The sequence below is a fragment of the Hyalella azteca genome, unplaced genomic scaffold (assembly GCF_000764305.2).
Source record: "Hyalella azteca isolate HAZT.00-mixed unplaced genomic scaffold, Hazt_2.0.2 contig3348, whole genome shotgun sequence".
Taxonomy (NCBI): domain Eukaryota; kingdom Metazoa; phylum Arthropoda; class Malacostraca; order Amphipoda; family Hyalellidae; genus Hyalella; species Hyalella azteca.
This window is the reverse complement of record NW_025933599.1, coordinates 182,264-209,532: the sequence shown is the minus strand read 5'-3', so window position 1 is coordinate 209,532 and position 27,269 is coordinate 182,264. Positions and strand designations below refer to the sequence as shown.

General features: G+C 35.1%; 1 protein-coding gene across 1 annotated transcript in view; it reads left to right on the top strand.

Moving 5' to 3' along the window:
• LOC108668670 (voltage-dependent calcium channel type D subunit alpha-1) overlaps positions 1-27,269 on the top strand; it is a 71,556-nt gene that overhangs the window by 17,579 nt on the left and 26,708 nt on the right. The window contains exons 10-16 of the mRNA XM_047879559.1: positions 4,373-4,460; positions 5,202-5,309; positions 6,676-6,728; positions 7,543-7,689; positions 8,764-8,965; positions 9,332-9,601; positions 15,596-15,679. Coding sequence (XP_047735515.1) covers positions 4,373-4,460; positions 5,202-5,309; positions 6,676-6,728; positions 7,543-7,689; positions 8,764-8,965; positions 9,332-9,601; positions 15,596-15,679 — 952 coding nt within the window. The remainder of the gene's footprint in view (positions 1-4,372; positions 4,461-5,201; positions 5,310-6,675; positions 6,729-7,542; positions 7,690-8,763; positions 8,966-9,331; positions 9,602-15,595; positions 15,680-27,269) is intronic.

The following is a 27,269-nucleotide window of genomic DNA, read 5'->3' as shown; positions in this document are numbered from 1 at the left end:
ATTCACTATTCTTGCATATTTGGCGTTCAATGAGAACTGTAAAATAATTTAAGCATTGCCGTATACCGTGTTCGCCATTCTTACTGTTCTTCAAGTAATGTTCGTGCTAAAGTTGCAGTTTTCTTCCTGCGAGCATCGAAGACCTGAGAAGTGATTATGACTTCAAATTAAACGACTTCGAGTTGCAATTTTTGATAATTTTTTGCCGGCAAAATCTTAACTTAATTATTATATTAATCAGCAAATTCTTACATTATTGTAGACCAAAATTTGACATTATGTTGGTTATAATAAAATTAACTGAAAGAAGAAAAATTACTGGTTAAATTAAATGAAAAAAATATCAAATTTCGCCAGCTCCTCGATGCTCGTATCCATGTTACGAAGAACTATTGGCCTCTTAAGCTTTACCGCCCAACTGAACAACTTTGTAATGCTACTTTATTGCTTTTATAATCCAAGGGTTAAGTGGATTGGGCGGTAATGGTTTTAATGTTACCTTCTCGCTACCATTGTTTGATTGGATTAAAATCAGTAGAATTTGTTGGTATTAAACGTAATTTTCTGGAAATCAAATACCATTGCAGGGAACTCATTTTAAGCATGGTAAAGTAGAATCATTGTTCCTTCTGTGTTACATGTGTACCTAAAGCTATTGTTCCATCAGAAGTCCCAGGCAGAAATCGATAGTACAGTATCTTGCGACTAATTTTTTAACTCTACCGTCCCATCTAGTAACATTTGTAGTTTGTTTGCTTTTGCTTGCTTCTCTTGAAGCTAAGAGTGCCATACCCTTATATTTTACTTAACTTGAGCACCCTATGTGCATAATATCCAAGTCAAAACATTAAAGTTGGCCCCTAGTTCCAGTGGTTACTAAAAATCGCTTTCTTCATCCAACTTGCTTATCAGCTTAACAGCCTATATATAAAATAGTTATGTATCAAATAGCATAAGCTTTTGATGCTTCTTTAATATCTAACACATTCTTTTACATTTTTAACGTAATCCCTTGGGAAATGATTTTTTTCTATCGCGGCTGCAGCGAAATTCCACGAAAATATTTTCCCACTTTATTAAGAAAAGCCTAGTAAACGGAATTTACTGAGTCTTACTGTGCCTCGTAATGTGTGATCATCATGTCTTGTGTGGTCCGCACGCATTCCAAGGTATTAAGCTCCTTATGAAGCATACCTTCTACCCTCCCTACTGGAAATTCATGTATGAGGTTTTGATCTACAACATCAAATGTGGCATGAAATTCTTCATACTGTAACTCACTTTACGATAACTTATCAACGAATTCCCTGCGGACGATGATAAAACTCTTCTATTTGAATTTAATTCTCCGGCATTGACTTGGGTTCTCGTCAATGTTTAAAACTCTACGGTTATGACAACCAGCATTCAAGTAACTATTTCCCCGTCAGCTGAACTGTTCGTCGCCCAATGCCGTAAACTCTGGTTCTGGAACAAATTAGAATACAATTTTTGTCTGCAATTATTAGACATACAAAATAAAAAATATGTTTGACAGCATTATTTTTTTTGGTTAGGAGGCGTTCAGGTTAGAAGGCGTGATCAAATAATGAAATTATTTTAGGATTCAGCTTCTGATATATGATGGACGAATCTTGAAGTGTGAGATGCCGAGTGTCAGTGACATATTTATTGATATTTTTCTTGACCATTTAAAACCAGATTACGCCACAAGATAAACTTACGTTTCTGGTAGGAATTCAATTTTCATAATTAGCCTGTAGGTTAGCGTTTCATGGCTAATTTAAACAACAATCCAGGTAAAACTTCTTGCAAAATTATAGAAATGAAGTGATTCGTGATTTCGTCGCATAATTTCAGCTTATAATTCCAAAATAAAAAATTATTTTCCCTAAGGGAATTTCAGCGATTAGCTGGTGATGCACACAGGTTTTGTTTTTGTACAAATAGTTGTTGCTACCAACTTTTATTCTTAGAAACGGTGGACATAATAAAATTGAAGCAAAAATGCCCGCTAATTGTGGCCAAAGCATCGATGTCAAGCGTATTTTCGCTTGCACGATCACATCGTAAACGTTAATAGAAATCACTCTGCTCGGCTCGTATGTGACATCGAGTTAATTGCAATTGACTATAACTATTAGAACCATGCATGATGAGTCATTAATTCACGGCGAATTATAACCCGCGATGAAAATCAAAATTTCGAGAATTCCAAGGCAACGAAGATGGACTTCATTCTAGGAACACCTCCAGCCGCCATGTCTGTAGACGTTTTAGGCTCACCACCTATTAATCAGAATGGAAATCAACGTTTAAATTTAATTTCCGTCTGTTTGGATTGATGGATTATGTTCCAAACTGTTTCTGGCGTTAAAGCATGCTTGTTACCTACTTTATTGCTGGTTCTGACTGAACAATATATAGAATTATTTAAATTCCTTTTACTGAATTAAAATAGAAATTAGATTATCCCTACCTAACTGTTGCCTAATTACAATGCTTTTATTGTGTCTTTACGTTCAAGATGATAAGTAAAACCGTTTGTCGGTTTATTTGGAAATAACATTGAGTTCTAAAAAATAATCATTGTACTAGTTATTTAAATGTAAATTGTCCACAAATTTTCCTGGTAATTCACAAATAAATGAACTGAAATCAAAACAAATTCCATCAACCTAAAGATTTATTAGTATAATTTTTTCATTGAGAAAAATAATTTTTGCAACAATACTGCTCGCTTCTAAAGCGAAACGCCCGCCTGTAGAAAGAATTTCGGGTTTAGACTAGTCTGTATTTCCCGACTGTAAAATGTCTTCTTGTTAATACTTGTACAAATTACCTAAAACTTAGGCTCTGCATGCTCTGTAAATTAGAATTTAGCTGGAAAATATACTGTGGTTATATCGTTGAAAGTGGATTAAGTAATGAGAAATGCATAGTGGCTCTCTTAACTTTATGGGTTGCTCTATAATGCACCTACCAACATTTCTGGATTGCCTTTAAAATTTCAAACCATTCATGCATTATCGACGATTTCCTGCCGTTTTTGTTGCAAAAACAGTAAAAAATGCATTTATCATGCAATATTTTTCATTTTAATTTGAAATATTTAATTCTACGATTAAATTTTCATTCCAAAGTTAAACCATTTCGACAATTTTTAGGCTTGTGTTTCAATTTCGGATTCAAGTAAAAACTCGCATTTTTTTATTACAAGCTGACAGCTGCCGCTTGAATTTTTTGATTGACTGCTGATCTTTGCCTGCGTCATATCTTTGAATTTAAATTAATAATTTTGCAGTGTAATTTTCAAAATATTCAATCTGAAAATAGTGGCATTTATCTTCTGGTGATGAGCAAATGATACGTTCGCTCCATCTGCTATGATTTGTCCTGATTTTGCGGATTTGATATATTATGTTTGGACGTGGAGTTGGCCGGATTAATTTCTTGCAATTAAATGCTTCTTTATTAACTGGTTTCCTTTTCATTCCTAGTTAAATAAATTTCCTATTCGAAAGTCCTGTCTTAGAAAAAATTATTTTAGCTGGCCTCTTATTTTTTCTACCGTAATGGCTATTTTATAAACCCAAATTTAGTTCTTAGTTTCAAATTTAAACTTTATTTGAGTAACATTCATCGCTATCGTAACAGCTCGAGCGCCATGATATTCAAAATATTTACTAACTGTTTTTCGAAGCTTCATTTGTGTCTGGGAGGAAATGAAATCTGACAACACGAATCTTTTAATTAAAACCGCTTTCACGTTGAGAGATTATTTTTTCATCTAACCAGGCTAGGTGCTTTTTAGCCAATAACTCACTAAAATTATATTACCCACTTGTTTTGAGATTGAAGTTTTTAAATTCAGAATCTTTTTCCATTGAGCTGTAGATTGAACCAGCTCCTTCTTAGATTCGTATGCAGACTTTTACCTACATCAATGAATTCATAAAACAATGTCTTATGAAGTAAAAATTTCCTATGTTTTTGGCTTTGTTTAAAAGTTAATTTGGTTGATTGCTTCAGCGCTTAACGAATCTACTGTAAAACTATAGCGTTCTGAAGCCTCACAAAAATCCATATTGTAACGGATGTCTCTAGACGTTTCATCAGCTCATGAGCATAGTATTCAGTCAGTAAATCACACACTTGAATTATTCAAAGGAGTCATGAGCCTCGGTCCTAACAAAAAAAACTTTCATAACTCGTTTTAACACACAACATTTCCGACTTGTACGTCACTATTGCCTACTATTATTCAACTCTCACTCGAACGCTCTACTTAATCTGACTAATGTTTGGACCTTCACATGTGTCCGACACAAGTCAACTCATTAGACGCGCTGACAGAGATGCCCTCGTGCAGAGACGGCGCGATCTCTGTGGTGAAGATCCTGAGGGTGCTACGTGTACTCAGGCCGCTGCGTGCCATCAACAGGGCCAAGGGTCTCAAGGTGGGCCTTCATGTGCAATACAAAAAATCGGCACATATTCGTATAGTTTAGATCGCCCAAAAAATTTTATTAGAACAATTGTCAAATGAATCGTTTTCAAGGCTTTATTCTGGATACATAAAAATTTCTTCTACCGCCAATAACACATAGGCCGCTACTCTGCAGGCCTCTACTTCGCCGCTCGTTATCAAAAACCGTAAAATGCTGATCAAAATTACGATTTGTAGGGTTTCATTGCCACATATTAGCTAAAAATCTTTTTCGATCGCGCAAGTAAATTGTGGAATGGATTTTTTATGAAATAAATCGTTTCTTTTGGAGGCCGGCGACATAAATGCTCTGGCGAAGTTAGTGGCATTGACGGTACATCAAATGAAGATTGACACATTTACATAAAATTAAAGAGATTTATATTACTTACAATGTTACCATATATAACTTGTCTTGATCAGTAAATGGTTGGGGTTTTATAGCACATATCGTATGCGTCACTTCTGGCGCATCACATCTGCTCACTCCATTTTATTTATACTCGTATCACCGATTGGCTATTATATACCAGGCACTTTCTCTTCGTAATATAAAAATCCTGTTACATTCGATAATGCGTTATGGAATAATATAATCTTGTGTCGCTTGGCGGGATTCCTGATCGTGAACACATTAAAACCATTGGCAATTCTATTATTCAAGTCATTTTTAAATATGTTATGAAATAGCGACTAATTTTTATATTTTCAGCGCGTGGTGCAATGCGTGATCGTCGCCATCAAGACCATCGGCAACATCATGCTCGTGACGTGCTTGCTGGAGTTCATGTTTGCTGTGATAGGCGTGCAGCTCTTCAAGGTAAATTATTAACTTACAGGCCAGCTATTTAATATTTATTATCATACCGTGCAGCTCTTCAATATTTATTAGGCGTGCAGCTCTTCAAGGTAATTTGTTATTTTGCCGTGCAGCTATTCAATATTTATTAGGCGTGCAGCTCTTCAATATTTATTAGGCGTGCAGCTCTTCAATATTTATTAGGCGTGCAGCTCTTCAATATTTATTAGGCGTGCAGCTCTTCAATATTTATTAGGCGTGCAGCTCTTCAATATTTATTAGGCGTGCAGCTCTTCAATATTTATTAGGCGTGCAGCTCTTCAATATTTATTAGGCGTGCAGCTCTTCAATATTTATTAGGCGTGCAGCTCTTCAATATTTATTAGGCGTGCAGCTCTTCAATATTTATTAGGCGTGCAGCTCTTCAATATTTATTAGGCGTGCAGCTCTTCAATATTTATTAGGCGTGCAGCTCTTCAATATTTATTAGGCGTGCAGCTCTTCAATATTTATTAGGCGTGCAGCTCTTCAATATTTATTAGGCGTGCAGCTCTTCAATATTTATTAGGCGTGCAGCTCTTCAATATANACTTGCGTCATCTTGCCGTGTGAGAGACTTGCGTCGTCTTGCCGTGTGAAATCGCGAAATGATTTCAGTTATACGGACAACTAATACGTCTGTCTATCTTCTATAAAGAATACTTATGGCATATAAGAATATTAAGCTCAGCTCAGAGTGAAGGAATAACAATCATTTGCTTATGAATAATGATTTGTAGTCTGTATTTGCTCGCCTATTTCTAAGGGTATCCCTGATATCAGCGCACGGTTTGAACCGTGAGTTAATCTCAATTAGAGAATGTAATCATGATTAGAGATGTTATAATATATCACATCTTCATTTATATTAGTAGTATTAATATTATTATTATTATTATTATTATTATTATTATTACTATTGTTATTATTAGTATTATTAAATGAAGATGATGTCCATTTAATAATTTTGTATGTGATAATGATGTCCATTGTAGTTTACCTGTTGTCCTCGTAGGATTGCTTGGACATGCTTGGAAAATAATTGAGAAAGTTAAGTATTTAGTTGATTAATATATTAGGAGATGAATGCATGCACATCAATGATGAGCGGCTTGCATATTTCCCATGATTATTGTGCGGTGTCGTGAAAAATGCAAGTATCGATCAATTTTGCATTTTTTTAAATTTTGATCGATTTTTTTGAAATTTTGAAAAATGCAGTTATTCGATCAATTTTGACTCCTATTATCTATATCCTCGTTTTTTATCCATTGGATAATTACAATGTATCTCATAATGTATTACCTCACGTTTGTGAGCGTTGACGTTTCAAGTGTCTTTGTTACAGGGCAAGTTCTACATGTGTTCGGATGTATCCAAAGACGTCAACGCTACTTGCCAGTAAGTACCGTAACATCCACTTGCCAGTAAGTACCGTAACATCCACTTGCCAGTAAGTACCGTAAGATCCAAGTACCAGCAAGTACCGTAACATCCACTTGCCAGTAAGTACCGTAAGATCCAATTTCTACACTTTTTGCAATTACAAGAATCGGCGACAGGCCAAACTTAGTTTGTTTTTTTTTCAGCGCCGACATCTATGCTAAATTATTCCTATACTATACCATACTGTACACTATATATTACTGTACTATACCATACTATAAAATACTTGTCTACTCTATATAAAAATTTTAGTCATGTTTATTCATCAATTCCAAGCAAACGACCGTAGAGTTCCATTGGAAAACTTGAATTGGATGAGCTTTCTCTGCTGGAATGAGATAATTAATTTCATCTCTTGCTGTAATTTCGCTGACATGGTGTGGTCCAATTGTTCCTGAGCCCTGTCGAGCATTTGTTGAATATTTTACATATTTTGGTTTTTGGTTTTAAATATTTTGGTTTTTGGTTTTAAATATTCAATGTAATAACAACACAAGTTGGCAATTCATCATGCGGCACAGACACCTCATCATGCACTATCTCACCACACAGCCCTTCATCATGCACCATATCACTACACAGCACCTCATCATGCACCATACCACCACCTCATCATGCACCATACCACCACCTCATCATGCACCATACCACCTGTCTCTTATACACATCTAGATGTGTATAAGAGACAGCCATACCACCACCTCATCATGCACCATACCACCACCTCATCATGCACCATACCACCTCATCATGCACCATACCACAACAGGGGGCAGTTCATCATGTACAAGGATGGTGACGTAACCAAACCGTACGTGGAGAAGCGTGAGTGGAACCAGCACGACTTCCACTTCGACAACGTAGCGAAGGCGATGCTCACCCTCTTCACCGTGTCCACCTTCGAGGGCTGGCCCGGGTGAATAATCACTGTCACTCAATTTGGGCTTTAATTCTTAGATAGTGAATTGTTAATTGGCCCGGGTGAATATAATCACTGTCATTTAATTTGGGTTATAATTCTTAGATAGTGAATTGTTAATTGGCCCGGGTGAATATAATCACTGTCATTTAATTTGGGTTTTAATTCATAATGAATTGTTAATTGGCCCGGGTGAATATAATCACTGTCATTTAATTTGGGTTTTAATTCTTAGATGGTGAATTGTTAATTGGCCCGGGTGAATATAATCACTAACATTTAATTTGGGTTTTAATTCTTAGATAGTGAATTGTTAATTGGCCCGGGTGAATAATCACTGTCATTTAATTTGGGCTTTAATTCTTAGATAGTGAATTGTTAATTTCTTGTAAGTACCCACAAAAAAGAACTAGCCTGATGTCATTTCTTTTAATATCCAGAAAAAAAAGAACTAGTCTGAGTTTTTTTACCGAGAACATGCGACGTGTTCTACACGTGTCCGAACTATATTAATGTCCACCATCAAGTGAATAATCACTATCACTCAATTAGGGTTTTAATTCTTTAATAGTGAATTATTTATTTAAATATCCCTCAAAAAAAACTAGGCTGATATCATTTCTTTTAAAAATAATCAAAAAAAAAAAAGAACTGGTCTGATGTTCTTAAATATGCCCCGATAAATATCATTTGCTATCTTATGGTTGTTTATTGCCTTTGCTGTATCAAATTTCTCGTAAATTCTCGTATTCATAAGCATTCATTCTTTTTTCATGTCGTTCATGATGAGTGTGCGAATAGTTAGGTATATTAAGTCATTGCTTAGTAATTTGTTTTGCATAATAATACAATTTGTTTTACGATTATTCATCTAATTAATCCAGTGTATGAATATTAGCATAATTAACATATAATTCATGTTTATTCTCATGTCCCAGGTTGTTGTACGCACTGCTTAGTAATTTGTTTTGCATAATAATACAATTTGTTTTACGATTATTCATCTCATTAACTCAGTGCATGAATATTAGCATAATTAACATATAATTTATGTTAATTGTCATGTCCCAGGTTGTTGTACGTCTCGATCGACTCTAACGCAGAAGACGAAGGGCCGGTGCACAATTATCGTCAAATGGTCGCCATTTACTACATCATCTACATCATCATCATTGCCTTCTTCATGGTGAACATCTTCGTTGGTTTCGTTATCGTCACATTCCAGAACGAGGGCGAACAAGAATACAAGAATTGTGAGCTCGACAAAAATCAGGTTAGTTCATTTATTAAATTTTCCAGGGAGTATTTTAATTGATAAAAAGGAAAATTGCTGTTTAGTTCATCCATTATATCTAGAACAATATTGAATAACTGATTCGACTAAAACCAGGTTAGTTCAACTTTTAATTTGAGGAATTTTTCATAAACGCAACCGAAAAAAAAGCTGATTCATCTTTAAATTTAGGGCACATTCTGATTATGTTGTAACGGAGCTTATTTTTGTTTTATTTTCTGTATATTGGCTGTTGAAATATTGCCGGCTGTTATTATATTGGCTGTTGATATATTGCCGGCTGTTATTATATTGGCTGTTGATATACTCGTAAAATTAAATTCTGAACGACTCTGCTGCGTGCAGCGGAATTGCATCGAGTTTGCACTGAGCGCCAAGCCTGTGCGTCGATATATCCCCAAAAACTGGCTGCAGTACAAGATCTGGTGGTTCGTTACGTCGCAGCCTTTTGAGTACGCAATCTTCATTCTGATTATGTTGAACACTGTGAGCCTGGCTATGCAGTTCCATGGTCAGCCTAAGGCCTACACTCAGGCTCTGGATGTACTCAACCTCATCTTCACGGCTGTGTTCGCTCTGGAGTTTGTCTTCAAAGTCATGGCTTTCCGTTTCAAGGTAAATAGAACATAATAACTTGATGATAAGAATTGAATTTTAAAAATTACCTTGATGGTGATAATAAAATGATAACTTGCCGGTAAAAATGGTACTGTCTCAGCTCCCTGAGACCAAATCTTAAGCCTTATCAGTAGGATTTAATAACATTTCAAAGGCGTTCAATGTCTCGTATCACTTCACTTTATCAGTAAACTTGAAGAGGTTACCTCATCATTGCACGCATTCTGGTCAATAGGCAATCTCGTCAGCCGGTTAAAGCTTATTAAATTCACATGTTTCCCAGCCACCCCATTTTTCGTTAAATTCTTACTATTTGCCTTACGAATTCTTGGTGATTACAAAAAAAAATGATTTTGTGAAAAAATAAGTTCCTTCTTAGTTATTCTTTTCGAATATTGAGCTCTGAAGTCTTCTCTGATCTGTGAACGCGTCGCTGCTTATCTATCAAAAGAAATATTTTCTTTGTAGTTATTTCCATCTAAATCGTCTCCTAAATTACTCATTTTAGTGTCTACATCCATCATTCATCATCATCCTCATGAATATCATTACATTTCTACTTCTTATTTTATCGACCAAACATGACATATTGTACATATAATAATTTTTAACATATTGTACATATAATAAGTTTTCTCCACAACTCTTCCATGCATCTAAATGCTAGCTAATATCTTGTCTACACTCGGCCTCAACACGCACTCTAACGTTTAAGTTGTAATTGATCAGGCAAAATAATTAATTATTTTTAAACTGGAATTTGTACATATCTAATTTTCTCGGGTCGATTTTGTGAGTTTTTAATTACCATCTTTATGATTTATTGGAAAGTTATCAATTGCCACATTTTTAAACAGTCAAATATTATTTAGGAAGATTATACTGATGAGGTTTGCTTGTAAACAATTTGTGTTTAAGTAATTCCAAGCCTAGAAAAATTCACGAAACCAATTGACTCCGTGAGAATTGAACTCCTAACATGAACTGTGTAAATAAATTAACACTTGACATATTTTAATTATCACTAACTATTCACTTACTTAAACAACTGAATAGCCCTTGCAATCACTAATTTTTCTTCAACATTTCCATCAACGTCGAATCTTGGGAAAAGTTTTTTAAAAATTGCACTCAAACTCATACCATATAAGTGGAAATTGCCTTATTTGCGCATTCTTCCTTACTGGCCCCCTTCATATTTATTTTTCTGTTTCTTTAGCTTTCTTCATGTTTATTTTATCTCCCTCTCCGGCTGCTTCGTACTAATATCTTACTCCCATTTTAACTTCTTCACATTTATTTCTCCTTTAGTTTCCCTTCACAATAATATCCTCCCCAATCTCGCCCCCATTCAAATCTCTTCTCCCTCTGGACGTCTCCTCTTGTTCTCCCTCCGTCCCATTCAAATCTCTTCTCCCTCTGGATGCCTCCTGTTGTTCTCCCTCCGTCTCATTCAAATCTCTTCTCCCTCTGGATACCTCCTGTTGTTCTCCCTCCGTCCCATTCAAATTTCTTCTCCCTCTGGATGTCTCCTATTGTTCTCCCTCCGCCCCATTCAAATCTCTTCTCCCTCTGGACGCCTCCTGTTGTTCTCCCTCCGTCCCGTTCAAATCTCTTCTCCCTCTGGATGCCTCCTGTTGTTCTCCTTCCGCCCTATTCAAATCTCTTCTCCCTCTGGATGCCTCCTGTTGTTCTCCCTCCGTCCCGTTCAAATCTCTTCTCCCTCTGGATGCCTCCTGTTGTTCTCCCTCCGTCCCATTCAAATCTCTTCTCCCTCTGGACGCCTCCTGTTGTTCTCCCTCCGTCCCGTTCAAATCTCTTCTCCCTCTGGATCTTTCCTGTTTCAAATCTCTTCTCCCTCTCTTGTTCATTTCAAGCGATGTTTCGTGTCGCTTTCTTCACTTCCTGCAATTCGGATCCCGAGTTCCTTTCGATGCCCGGCAATTACTGCACTTGTTGCAGTGTTGTTTGTCTCATAATTAACAATTATTTGATCGACTGGAAGTTAATTGCACGTCATTGCTACGGAAATTAGGAATTGCATGATTCTCTTCCACCTTGCTCTTGGTTCAGAATAATTTCGAAATTTCGATGAAATTTCTAAGTTCTTCAAATGTGCGTATGCATTAAAATGAAAAAGCTAGATATTTGCAGTAAAAATTTTTAATTTCATATTCTTCAGGATTTGTTCATTATAGATGAAAAAATAATTAATACTATAAGCCAGTTGGCGACAGGATATCCTGATTACCCTCAAAAAGCTTACATGATTTAGTTTCCTGTTAATTATTTAAATCATTTCGTCATGAGAGCTTTTTTAGTGCTTAAATTTTAATGCTGATCGTTTTATATCATTGTTATCTTTAATTTCACTTACAACTTCACATTCCACACAAATGTTTTAGTTTATTTTTCAATTATCATGCAATATTATATAATTTCATCGATTTATGTTTTCATGTGTTAATGAAATTACTTATTTGTGTCTGCATTATTCCAAGATTGTGTTTATTTGTTTTTATTTTATTTTATTATGTATATACGTTTTTCGTTGCAGATATTTTATTTGAGTTGCTTTCCCTTTATTGAGTTATATTATTATTATCACGATTGCCAAATAACGTCTTGTATACCTTTAATTTTTCTCCCCAAAAAATTCGAGTGTTATTAAGTTGAATTATTTAATGAAAATAAAACCTTGCTGCCCCTCTTTGGTTTGCCTATTATTATTATTGTCACGATTGCCAAATAACGTCTCTTATACCTATAATTTAAAAAAATTTCGAGTATTATTATGATGAATTATTTAATGAAAATTTAAAAAAAATTTCGAGTGTTATTATGTTGAATTATTTAATGAAAATAAAACCTTGCTGCCCCTCTTTGGTTTGCTCGCAGGCTTACTTTAATGACAAATGGAATGTGTTCGACTTCACCGTGGTGCTGGGTAGTGTTCTTGACATTGCATATTCAAAACTCGAGGTTGGTGAGAACGTCTCCGCGCTGTTCGCTTCTTGACGCCAGAGCAACAAAAGTTCTAAAGTTTGGAAAACGGAACGCGTGATGCAAACGAGACCCACTGTATTATTTTTTGGTGTCGTTTGACGTCATCAAATATATCTTTATAGGATGAATATTCAACATTGCCGTAACAACTGATTACTGAATCACTTAATATTGATTCACTTAATAAAGGACCCCTTATGAAAATTTGTCCTTCTGGTACTTTTATATCCGCAAGTTTAGCTTGACATTGAGAGGAAGTATATATCTTATTTAACTATTGCCTATAATGCTAGTCTTGGTGGTTTGCTATCTCAGACGCTTCCGTATACCCTCTACTGCCTCACCGATCAAAATTCCTTTTTATTTAATCCTTTGTCTACGTATACATTTACCGTCATCAATGCTATTCGTACCTAATGGCTTGAGACCAAGAGGTCGAAACACAGAAGGTTATCCATCAAACTCTGAAGGTTTATAGTATTCGAATTCGAATTTAGTATTCGAATTCGAATTTAGTATTCGAATTCGAATTTAATATTCGAATTCGAATTATTAAGAGATAAATTTCGGATCATAAATTTAACCTGGCAGTAGAGGGTAAAATTCCTTATATTTTGAAACTTTGTTGCTCTGTTTTCGGTGTCAGTTTTTCCTGAAGGTGGACATCTGTCTTTTTTGTTTACTTCGGATAGTTAGTGTTTTTTTTCGCTTATACATCTTCTCTTTTTCTTTATTCAAACTGGACCGAACAGTTGATTGTTTTTTTATACGATAATATAAATGGCAGCAGCCTCGTTCATAAATATTGTAATATCTTTTACATTTCATTTGATCGTACATCGATTGCATTGATTATTATTTTTAATAATTATTCACGAATTATAACATGCTACAGCTGCAAGTCTCCAAGCACAAACATTAGGTTGAACTTCTTTTCAGTGATAACACAGCTTTGAATTTTGTTTCAAATGTTTAAATTTGCTGAAATTTCGCCGTGATATCGCAAATTTTTCCTAAGTTTGACGAAAATCGTCATTCCGTCATTCCGTTTCGGTAACGTCTTACGTATAACATTTTAAAATTAGTTTTTTCAATCATTATCGAGGATCTTATAGAAAGTCAGCTTAAACCTGCCCTATTTGCATAATCAATACTGACATGTGATGTATTAAATGCATCGACTAGTAACTCTGTTAATTAGGCGTCTTTTTAGTTCAATTTACAACACTATTTACAACACTATTAGGCTTTATGCGTTAGGCAAGTAGTTGACTGATGTTATATAAAACAATCAATGATTGTGAGGATAATATTTCTAAAATAAACATCATTCCACTATTTTATCACTTTAACTGCTTATATTCTGTATTCTATTAAATTTACCCGGCAAGATGAGCCAATGAAAAAAAATGAAGTGCCGATGTAACTAAGTTACTGATCAGCGTGACAGACTCGAATCGCTTCTTGTTTCTACTTCAACATTGCGTCTAAATTCTATCGCTTGGTGTTCGTTGCAGCCTAGAAAAGTCATTAGTTTCATGTCTATGGGAGGACATTATCTCCGTCTCTCACGTAAGTTTACTGATTTTACAGATTGTTTCTATTTTAGTTTGGTTTTCTCGGTTGCTTCTCGAGTCGTTTGGTTGGATTCCATCACTCTGTATGTGAAATCATTCATCTGCCTCGATTTAGTCTCTAATTTATTCATTCATCTTCCTCGTGTTAGTTTCTCCATGAACTCTTTTCGTAGTCTATATACATGAATCTTGCTTGTAATTTGCTAAATGAGTCTTGATTTTCTGTTTTTCATAAATAATTTAATTGCTCGGAATTCTCTGCTTTATTTCTTCATTCGCCACTACAATTTGAGTACATCTTTTTAATCCTTCCTGTATTTTTATTCATCGTTTTAACTCATAAAATTTCCCAATTAAACCTATCCTGAAACTAGTAAATTTTTCCTAGATGTAGGAAGAGTATTTCACGAACTCTTCCCCAAGATATACGGGTGCCTCCAACTCACGTTCACTTCAATCAATTTCTTAATTCTGCGTTCGAATGGTTCGACAATAATGCTGTACAAACGTGCTTTACTGATGGCAACACGTTTTTATATGACTCTTTATTTCCTTTATTGTTATCCGTTTCAATTTTTCTCTATTTTTAACGTACCCAAATTTCATCCTAAATTACTCTCCCTACCTCTTTAACATTTTGCATGCAGCTGATCACGATTGATTATATTTATAGGGAGATAAATGGATTGAAATCTGCCGACACTTCGCTTTGACTTCCAACCTCTCCCTGGTAGCAATAACTAACTTATTACGTTTTCGGGGTCACCTATTCATATTTTTTTTCTTAGTTTCGCAGCCAGTATCATTCTCGTGTTCACACCCACGAACATATAAACGCCTTTCATATTCCATGCGACCATTCATTTTCACACTTTTTAGCGTTAAACAAGCAGAACATTTCTTCAAAATTTGAAGCGACAATTTTATTGTGCTTTGCTAGTGGACTTGAAGGAGAAGGAAAAATTTATTTTATCATCATGAGAAATGTTTGCTCTGCAATGTTGCCGCGATGCTTAATGACGGTTTTCATTGCGTTTTAATTCTTAACAACCAGTAATTATAATTACAATAAATTTTTTACACAAAACAGATTCAAGAACCCCATTCCAGTTGATATAATAATGGACCTGATTTAAAATTAATTTAGACGAATTGCGTATCACTCAGACACAGATAGCGACACCAAATGCTCTATGTTACAACTAACGCAATAAATAATGTAGAAAAACTTCAGAATTTTTTTGAACTTGCTTTATTTATTAGAAAACTATTGATTAACTCCTAATGTCTATAGATTCTTGATAATGTGCAAATAATGTTTGAAAAATCATCCTTGCATTACATGCACTCGCTGTTTCAATGGCTATTGATGTTCTCTTGCATCGAACGTTGGCTTTGGCTTCACTAGAACTATTTCGGCGACCCATGGAACGTGTTCGACTTCATCATCGTGCTCGGCAGCTTCATCGATATCGTGCACTCTGAGGTCAAGGTAAGGTATTCGATCTTAATAAATTATCAGATGATGCTCGATTTCAAGGGCTTGGGTGAACATATTAAACTTAAGTCACTGAGGTAATGTTGCTCTCAAGTCAAGTATCTCTGTCCCAGTAACTAAAATTTTATTGCTAACATTTACTTTCTCGACTTTTGAAAATTGAATCATTTGAGCTAAGCTCTTAGATACGGTCATCTTAGAAGTTCAGGAACTCATTTGAGTTTCTAGGTTGTTGATTGAGTGCTCCCACTTTTTGCCGAATTTGTATGCCTTTCGAATCATTTTGTGTGCTGGAGATGAAAGTTTTCATTGCCCTGAAGACAGGCAAGAGCCTGCAATCTCCATTAACTAGCTTTGAGTATAAAATCTCCTCAGTTGGAGTTACCGTCTCCGTTTCCTCAGGTGATGTGTTTTATTGCAAGTGTTTTCTTCTCAGTGTGTCGGAATTTTATTTCTATGACTATTGGTGTGGAGTGACTGAGGATAAGTAAGAGTTTCTATTTTTTCAATTTCTGGGTACTTGTGTTTTCGTTTTCTCTTTACAATGAATTTTTTGTGATGAAGGAAATATTTAGTGATAAGTTCCATAAAATGATTAGTCCGTGAAAAATATACCATTTATTTCTCAGATTTTGCCTTGCTCCATGACATTGTTTATATTAAAAGTTTTAGCTTTAATTTACACTTTTTGCTTTCGACAAATGCACTAGTCACGAATTTTCTATATTCATATGTATTGCTTCGTCAATTCTTTACAGAATTTTATATTTAGGCATCTCTATGTACAAAATTGATACATTTTCGTGACTTGTGTTCTTCCTATTTTTTAAGAGTGTTTGAATTTTGATATCTGAAAAAAGTCCAGTGAGTTGAGAAAATAAGGTAGGATTTTCGAAATCAAAATTACGAATTTATTATGAATTATCGTGAAAAAAAAAAATTTATGCCAAATAAGTTGGACGTAAATCATCACAAATTCTTATTGAATTCAATCACTTCTAAGCTGAATTGTAATGAATTCAGTAATGAATTATTAAGCCATGGAAATGATACGCTTGCGAGCGAACTTTGTTTTAAATAACAAAACTTTGGTATAACAATCATCAGAGAAGTGAGTAGCTGGTTGGAACAGTGTTATCTCTAGAGTGTTATCTATCTAGAGTGTTATCTCTAGAGTTGGCAGATGCAGTAGCAAACAGTAATGAGAAAACGTGAGAATTCAACCTGGCATTACTCGAATCATTCATTCAAGTATAGAAATTCAACCAATTATCATGGTCACTGGAATCATTCTTTTATTTTTTTACTAATCGTTATCACTTGAACGTAAATCCACGCCACATCGCAGCGCCATAAGGCCCGTGTAAATTTTGGGCTCGGATGACGTCAATGGCTTTAACGACGTTCTTACTATCGTGCATTTTATTTTATTTCTACACTCAATGATTCTCTTCATAATTTTAATCTCATTTACAGTGAATGTCACATACCGGTCGTCGGTATAGTCATTATTCAACCTAAGCTGAATTAGACATTTTTAGCCAAATTCCTCGTAAACTAGGAAGGCAAGTTAATAAGGCTAGTTTTCGAACATTTAGAATAAAAATATTGAATTCAGAGTCACATCCAACTAAATGGATGAGAAAAACAATCCGTAATCCAATATGTAATTCAAAATTTAACATGTTTTTTGCTCATACTAGTATGACATACAACAACAACACTTTTAGAAGGACATTTTCAGATCCATATTTATAACATGCACCAGAATATTGTTAAGCATAATGTTGGTCGGCGCGGGGAACATGAATCGCAGTTTTGGTACCTCGACTAACGCTGCTTTTCCCCCGCCTTGTGACGTAGAAAGCGAGCGAGAGAGTGAGTATGACGTCATGTTTTGATATCTGCGCAGACAAACGGAAGACGCGCGCCTGTATTTTCGATTCCAAACAGACGATTATTTAATTGTGCTTTGATTCATTTCATTCATCCAAACTAGAAAAATTCGAAAAACATTTTTGTTAAAGCTGGATTTTCATATTTTATAATTTTTCCACTATACTTTACTAATGAAGCTGATGAATTAATGCATTGAACAATTTATTATGGTTTGCATAATTTCTTCCGCGCAGTTTGAAATAGTTCAGTTTCTAGTGCATCACTTGTTAGATTCTGCTTTAGTGATTCAAAACCTGGCGATGCATTGATCGCTTTGACAGTCTTGCTCGCTCACCTATATATACATATTTATTCATTCGGATGTTTATATCAAGTAATTTAATACACCATCAATCAAACAACATAGTTGGAATAAAACTAATATTGCCGTTATTTCGCTATTTATTTTGCAATTCGCTACATAATTGTTGTCATAAATGCTTTTAAACGAGCCATAAAATGTTAATTTATGTGTTTATATCATTTAATTTACCCTAACATTGAATCATGTAGAATTCACGAGACCATGATCAATAAATTAAACTCGTAGTAATTTAGTTATTCTCTTCTTCAAGTAATTTCCGTAATCTTATTTTCTGTAACTATTGTGAATAATTTCTTTTTCCTATGATTTGCAAATAAATGTAATGATATAAGTTAGAAAACGAAGTAAATACGCCGTAAATTTAGAGAACACACAGTAAACACAGTAAATTTTCAGAGAATATACACTCAGAGAACACAGTAAACACAGTAAATTTTCAGAGAATATACACAGTAAAATTCGGCGTCTTCCCTTTGTTCTTCGCTCGTTCCGTGGCCTGAACAAAACCCGCTCTACGCGCATGAAAAACGAGCGACTGACCTGTGGGGGGCGTGGGGGTATATTTCTGTAACCCATGTGTCCAGGGAATAATATCCTTCAACATATAACATGCAATTTGTAACAATAAATTCCCATTTGAAACGTTGCGTGTTTTAAAGTATACTGGAACCTTAATAGGCTAAATGTTTGAAACCAGTGACGCGTTCGTAGCTCCATCAGCCAACCACTAACGGTTTTTCAAGCCGTTAGTGAATTTGCTTAGTGTTTTCTTTGCTTTTAAATTCCTTGTGAACTTGCGATATAAGCAGACTGATAATATAATTATCAATCACAGCCTAGAAATTGGCGTTCAAGTTGAGTAATCTTTGATGGTACGGTCCCTGGACAATGAATTTCCACTTGGATTTCCACAATGGATTTCCACTTGGATTTCCACAATGGATTTCCACAATGGATTTCCACAATGGATTTCCACAATGGATTTCCACAATGGGTTTCCACTTGGATTTCCACTTGGATTTCCACAATGGATTTCCACTTGGAAAGCATGAGGGTCAGTTTGTTCCCTCTTGAGGCAGAATGGGGAGACGGATTCCCCTTGGGCGCCATGAGCCCCTTGGAGGATCGTTTCATCAAAACCTGCCCGCATCATCCCCATGTCTTCCCCAGGTCACGAGGTCGCAGCGACCTGTGATTCTCCATAATTATGATGCTTTTAAGCACAAGAAATTTATGAATTTCCGAGCAAATTTAGCTTTAAAACATGATATGACACTTTTACTATATATATACGGTATATATATATATAACGTACTTTGAAATTTTATTCTCGGCAAAACAAAACATTTTATTTAAAATAATTTTTCTAAGATTTTTCACGATCCTATACTCGTACACTAAACCGTTACAATTTCCGTTACGTTACCGTTTCAAGAGGGACGGACCAAAGTCATCGGTTTATCTTCCAATTTCTAAGAGGAACGGACTAACGTCACCGGTTTGTCTTATCATCGCTTTATTTATCACTTGGGTTGAATATTCATTTAGTTGCACAACATTGTTTCAGTGAAATATTTGAACCGACGTCTCTCTAGTAATTTGCAAATTGATGGAATTTTTAGCTGAAATTCTGAAAGGTTTCTATGTAGATTATTGCGTTTATTTAATAATTATGTTGTTATATTCCCTGTAAGTAAACCATTTTATAAGAAGCAGACTTTGCAATGCAGATGAGAAGCTTTGATAAATGCCGGTGCTTAAATAAAAAAAATCCGATTCATGTGTGATTGAAAGCATGCAGACAGAAGATTACTGAACCGAATAAAGAATTTCCATATAAATTTCTTTTGCAAAATCAGGCATTAAAGTTATGGAGAATCGCGGAGAATCGTTCTAAGCTCAGCTGTGCACATTATAATTGCATATAAATTTAGAACGTCTCACTGAAAGGATTTTTGATTATTGAGTTCGAGAACTTTAGTTTATTGATGGGAATATTTTTAATACGGATGATAATGCGGACTAAGCCTCCATTTTCTGCAGGAGGAATTTTTGCCTGAGCAGCAGTCTGTTTCTCAGCTCCGTCCACATGGCAGTCTTTTGATCCATGAAAGCTTTGTACTCGGCAGCGCTATTGCGATATTCATACTGTAGGGGTTTTCCTACGATGCAATTTGGTTTAATAAGACTCTTCGGGTATTGGCTCGAAGACCCAAATATTCAGATAATTTTTAATTCAGAGGTTATTGAAATTGAAGGATTTTCCAATTATGACTCCTTCTGAAGCACGAAATACCGTATCTTTGTCCCACTTTTACTGTGGTGCAGATCGGCAGTACAGAAATGCTGTCATACTACTTAATATTTCTATAGTAAATATTTCAGAAGACGCTACATGCCGAATGTGTAGCACAAAAAAAACGTAAAAGGCTATCATCAAAGTAATTTTTCCAGCTTTTTCCTGATGAAACGACTGCTATGTCGACAGCTCAGAGCTCTAGAGCACCCAAGCCTGAATATGAAGGTTATTATTATTTTAAATTATTTGAATTATTTATTAATATTTGAATTATTCACTATATTTTATGGATTATTTCATGAAGGCAGGATTAATATTTCAACCACTGATGATGCTGACCATATCGTCTTGTTGATATCTAGATTGAGTTAATCGCAATCCTATTACCTCATTATCAGGTTTGGGTTCCCTGCCTCAATTCCATTGTGATATAAACTATGTTATTTATAACTCATGGGGAATAGGTTATTCATAACTCAACATTCGTTCCTACCGTGATTATTAGTCTTAATTTTATTAGCAGAAGTATTCGAGATTTGAAAATCTTTGGAATTAGGTCCACTTTATAAAAATTCATTGTCAATTAAAAAGTCAGTCCAGTCACTAGTTTTGCAATGGGTGAAATACATGTGTACTGTTCTCGGGTTTACTTTTACGTTTGTCGGTTGAATGATTTAAGCTGATCCATTCACCCATTATAGAGTGACATGATGGGTGAATTCTCCCCATGAGTTATCAGTAACATGTTCAGTGTGCGTATGGGCAGTTATATCTACATGATCAATTATTCCTTCTGATCGATGGATGTCTTGATATTGATGCATCTTACGCGAGGCCTGGTGATCAACGGTTCTTGCAATACCAGGTTTGCTCAATGCTCATGCACCTCCTGTTGAAACACGTTGTTCCAGTCAAATTCATCATCAAATCAACATTGCTGCTCTAATTTCGTGCTTTTGTACTTATAATATCTAGAGTCATTGTGTTAATGTCATGAGAAATGTTTTAGCTGTATTCATTTCCTTGTGAAGAAAAACGAGCAATTCAGAGAAAAGCCGACAGCACATTCATTATTAACTGGGGAGGATTCATGGTCGAATCTGGTACTGGATAAACCGTTTATTTCGTGTGTGTACAAATTATTGTGATGATGTGAATTTCAATTATTTCCGAATGAGCTTCGTGTGAATTTTAGTAGCGTTGAATTTGCACTCTCATTTTCAGGGGCGTAATACGCTGCTTGTAATAAGAGTATATATTTTGCAACTTTTTGCGGCTACATTGACATTTTTTTTTGCTAGCTCGGCTGTGATTTTTTCGACGATGCCTAAATTTTTGAGCATCTGAAGGAGTTTTTTTATTGTTCCTTTTAGAAGAATAAATTCAGTTATTTAAAATATATTGATGGCGTAAAAAATATTTTTGCACAGTGGTCCTTAGCAAAAAATAAGCGGTTGCCATATGCTTCTTCAATTAGTTTAATATTGATAATGAAATGTGTGTATTTTCCTTTACTGAGCGAGTTAATGTGTAAAATTGATGGCATTATTTCCCCATGTCTATTAAATTTTGGGATTTATATATACCTCAAAAACGTATTTTATTTCAGTAGGAATATTCGTTATGTGTGATCATTCTATAATGTAAGCTTGCATGACAAGGTCAGATTAAAAATTAATGTATTTAGATGAATATATAATTTTTTGTACTCACCTTCGTCAGGAAAATTAATTTCAATTCCTGATGAAATCATGTAATTTTTCATTTGTTCACATTCAATCATTTCTCTTCCATTATTTTTATTAATTTTTCTGTTTTATTTTTTATGGAAATGCATACGTTTGCTAGTGTTTACTTGGAACAAGACTCATGTCGCATTATTGATTGAGGGAAATCTCAGAATTTCATGTAATTTAATAGTATTAGGAAAGATTATCTTCTTAAAGACATGTATATTTTCCACTGCTATATCATTATTTCGCCATTTTTAAACTATCTTATTTGCATCAATTTATACTATTTCGTTATTTGATACGCTGCAATTTTACCTAGCTTACTAAATCCAATTACTTATACTCTAATGTGCTGGTAATCTATGAGCAAGCAATCGATTTCTATAGGTAAATAGCTAGGTTAATAAATAGGTAAAGCTTCACTCCCCGGAGAAAATTCATTGATTTTAAATCAAATAAAGATTTTCTTTTTTTGAACCGTCCCGATGCTAGAAGCAATATGTACTTCGGCGCTTGTAATGATGTACCAAATTTAAATCTTCAACCATAATAAAATATACCAAACTGTTCACTCAGGTATACGAGGGCAAACTGTGCAAAGGTCCTAACTTTTTTCACTTTATCCAAGTTTTCTCCGCGCGTTTTCACTTGTTTTCCAATACCCGATAGCTCGAAACTATGATGAAAAAAATCTTGCCAGTTGCCGAAACCAAGATGACGAACTAAGTCTTTGGTTGCAACGTGTCTCTTTGTCATGACTCAAAAATGCGAACCGGTTTCTGCGAGCCGATGCAAAAAGTACAGATTTTTGCTAGACAGCAAGAATTAGTTTACGATGAGTTTAATCCGTTAATTTCAGTTCAGTTAATTGACCATTTGTTTACTCGCTTCTCATTTTCAAGTAAATAGTACACGCTAGCAAAACAGACTTTAGTAGCTACTTAGTAATTCTTAGCTGAGACTGATCTAGATGAATTATATAGCTCTCTAGGCGATCAAAGAAGGAAATCGGCGTCTTTTGATTTTATCTGATCTAGAAAAACAGTTATAAAACTTCACGTGTTGTGAAGACAGCATTCATCTAACCCTACCTGCCCTAGAGCAACCTTGCCTGGTCTAGGGGAAACCTCTACTAACCCTGCCTGATCTAGCGTTGTGCTGTACTTCTTCCTCCAACACAGAAGCGTATGGCTCTGGTTGCAATAAGTGACTCGGGACTGTCGCCTAGCATCGAGGTTTGTTCACTTTTCTTATTCTGCCCGATCTCAGTTGCATACAAATTCCCTTTATTGCTAAGAGTAGGTGCCGTGTAGCGGCACTATAGTGCCTGCTATTTGTGATGGTGAATCTGTATATATCTGTACCGTAATAATACCAGTTTGCATGCAATATGTGGCAATACGTGTGGTGCATGAGGACAGCTTCTACCGCTAATAAAGGCAGGTTGGGGCCTTGAACAGGAAGAAAATTAAGCGGTGCCTTTGCATTCTTATGCTTATTTGTTATTCAAAAAATTGTTATGTGTCCATCTTTTTATCTTCTTCGTGCGTCCCTTATGATTGTTGAAACAGTAAATATATGATCTACTCGCTAATTAAATTTTACCCATCACTATCAAATAAGTTTAATGTAATATCTTCTACTCCTATTCACAATAAGGGCTGTAATCTGCCTGCTGCTAATATGATTGAAGACTACGCTTCGTGTTACGCGGGCAGCGCCAAAACAGAATGTAGCAGACACAGTTTAGCACATAAAGTGTAATAAAATAAACCAATGTATAATATAGTGGGTGCGTTCACGTAGTGAATTGGCCGCAGCCGTAAGTATTCTGGAGCATTAAATTGGACTATGGGGCCTTGCATGTCTCCTCACAATAGTCGATTAAACACCTGAGCGCCTCTGGTGTTTAGTTTTGCTCGTTATAGCTTGCCAGAAATTAGCTATGTTGAGGTCTACAAAATTGAACATAATTGAAGATTAAAATAAATGAATTCGTTTAAAGAAAAGTCAGTATCCACTGAGTACTTTGTTATATTGAATGCAGTAGAACAGTAGATCATACTGAATTTTGAGAATATGTGCCAGTCTTTCGGCAATTAATTCACGCAGTTTAAGCTCGATCGTCAATACATTCCCAATATATTTTGAATTCAAATTATTAAAATAAGCAGTCGTTTTTCATGGCCCTTTTTTCTGCGAAGTAACTAACTAAAATGTACGTAATATTATAACACTTGATTGAAAGTTGAAATTTGAGGCTTCTGACATTGCAAGCTTGCTAAGTTATTCCCAAATCAGCAAAATTTCGAAGCGCGACAACATTTATGTTGCAAATTTCTGTACTTTAAAGGAATTCAGTGTGCCTGCTTATTGCTTGTTATGCTTAGGCATTAAAAAGTGGAAAAGTAGTTTTGAAATCTTTATTTTGCATGATAGAATAATTTGAAGCTTCATGCATAAATATCTTTTTAACGTCATTTTGAAGTACTATAGCTTTATTTAGTTGCATTATAATGACCGTATATTTAGTTTGGGAGAGCTCTATGGAATTTATCTCGTCGAAGAGAAAGTTTGATCAGTATTAATACTGATTTCATGTGAATTTAAAACAGAGAGAGAGAGAGAGAGAGAGAGAGAGAAAGCAATTTTAATTTTATCTCTCTGTTGCTGGTAAAGTTCTCTTATGTTGTTCTAATGAATGGAAACTAGAATTATCATTCAATATCATAATGACTTACTGCATGTTCAATAAACATAGTAGTTCCCAAACATAGTTGTAGCTATTGCTCCCCGCATTCAGAAAAAAATGGTTGAATCATATTGTCGAAATATTGTCACTTTGTGTAAGTAAAATGATTGAGTCATATTGTCTAAATAGTGACACATGTTCCTCTGATGCGCCCTTATGTCAACACAAAGTATGCAAGAATGACCCACTCAAGGCAAGAAGTGTGTCATCATTTGGACAATTATTCTTGCATTACTCTGAGTGCAAGTACAATTTTATAGGCGCCTTATAGGCGTAGGTCGCTTGGCAGTCATTGGTCGGCCACCCCTGATTTTCCAACGGCTTTTGATATAATATTTGTCGATTTGTATTCTTTATTTAGAGACAAATGTGGGTCAATTTTACCCGTTTATAATTTGGCTCAAACAATTTTTCAGTAATGATCAGTTTTGAGACAAATGTTTGAATTAATTTAAATCATCTCGCTCAAATATCAAGTATGTGAATTCTTTGTATTTAAGAATTGAGTTTATTACCGTCGCTTTATTACAGCCACGCAAATCATGAGTTAGTTAAGTGGAATGAGAACACTTGTTAGTGTTCTCATCAGCGATGACCCACCTAATGAAACAAATTGACCCATGCCATTTATTAAGTTTTTAATTTTTGAGAGAACTCGTTAACCCTCCACCGCCTGACACGAGTAACCGGAGCAATATTGTCACAAGCCTACTTCCCAAAAAAGATACGTTCTAGTGAGCGCAAAATGACTTGCACTGATTCTTGCCGCCACGTACGACAACTTTAAAATGTTCTCTGTTGCGTACAAGCGTCCTCAGGTTGCTACACTCAATAGTTTACGTATTGTTTAAGTTGAAATTATGTTCCCGGAGAGTGACATACGGCGGTAGAGGGTTGATGTGCTTTAGAACTTCTGAATGCAAATTTTGTCCACCTGTTCGCTTCCGTTTGCTCTTTTAATAGGATGTTTGTCCGTTTCAAAATTCAATCCTCGTGTCAGTTCATTTTTTTTATTTAACTTTACAAAATAATTGCTGTATAACGTCCTTGCATCCACAGGTGTTGATTGCGACTCATTTACGGAGAAATGCCATTTTTTACTCTTCGTATATATATACCCAGCTAGTATTATTTATTACACCTCTCTAATTAGAATTATCCTCATATATAAGCTCTCATTAGTCCTGCTCATACCGTTCTTTTTTTGATTAAACAATTTTATATTCTTGGCATCATCAATTTGATGGAAGAGTTAATTTCCAGCTATTCGAATTTCTAGTATGATAGAGTGCGAATTTTTTTAAAGCATTTGTTTCTATATACTGTATATTTATTTGGTGCATTGCTCTTAATTAGATAATGTCTCCATAAACACGGTCATCGCATTAAAGTGAGCCACGTATTTTAAATCACTTAAATTCTTGGTTAAAAGGGCATCCTGGCTATGTATCGGATCGTGTTTCATGCTATTGCATGAAATGTATTCTTGCATTCGTACAAATTTTAATATGCCACTGCCACATCGGCACATTATTAACACAACTTCTTAAAGTTGCTATGGTTACCTTACGGTGCCATCTTCAAATAAACTCCAGCAGAACAATAAACAATATTTCGAACACACTTTTTTGCATATAAACATTGCAGTCACTGGGATAATAAACGTTTGTCTTGTAGCGTGGCTTGTCGAACCGGGTAATGTAATAGGGACCGCCCAAACCCATACTGCTACTGTTCAATTTGACTTTATATTCAATTCTATTTTTAAATAATTTCACAGTTATCCCGAATGTGATTATTCGCCTATTTACAATGACTTATAAAGAAATCGTTTTAGATCCGTAACATCTAAAGTGAATTCGAACAACATAACTTTTCCAACATATTGGTGAAGTTTTTTCTAAATGTGCTACTCCGTTGAATGAGTTCAGTTTTTGAATCGCGCTTCAACAACGGATACTCGTTAATCGTCGTAACAATTCCTTCTTAAAGTTTTAGTGTGAACGTTTATTGCCGTAGCATGTCCTTCTTAACGGTTAAGTGTAAACGTTTATTGCTGTTACACGTCATCCTTATAATGTTTCGATGTAACAAGTGCTCATCAAAGTCTTGATGCCAACTTTTTTGCTGTGCGCGTCCATTGTCACGTCTTGATGTGAACGTTTATTGTTTTAACACGTGTATATTAACGTTTTGGTGTAATTCAATATTTTTTCTCACTATTTTAAATAAATTTTCATACGAAACGTTTCTACTCCGATACTGTTAGAAGAATTCATCAACGATACTTTTCATCGTACAAGTGTGTGACCGAATGTAAAGAAGAATTGCAATTCATATATGCACATCGGACTTATGGAAGATCATACGTCGAGACTTCATACACAATTGTGCGTTTTTACTTTTTTATTTACGTTATTTCGCTACAACGTGAAATTGTGGTGAAGGAGGCAGTCCAGCGTTTGTTTTCCTGATGATCCTGAAAGGACATTTTTCTAGTGCAACTAAGTTTTTCAATGAACATATTTGATCGTTCG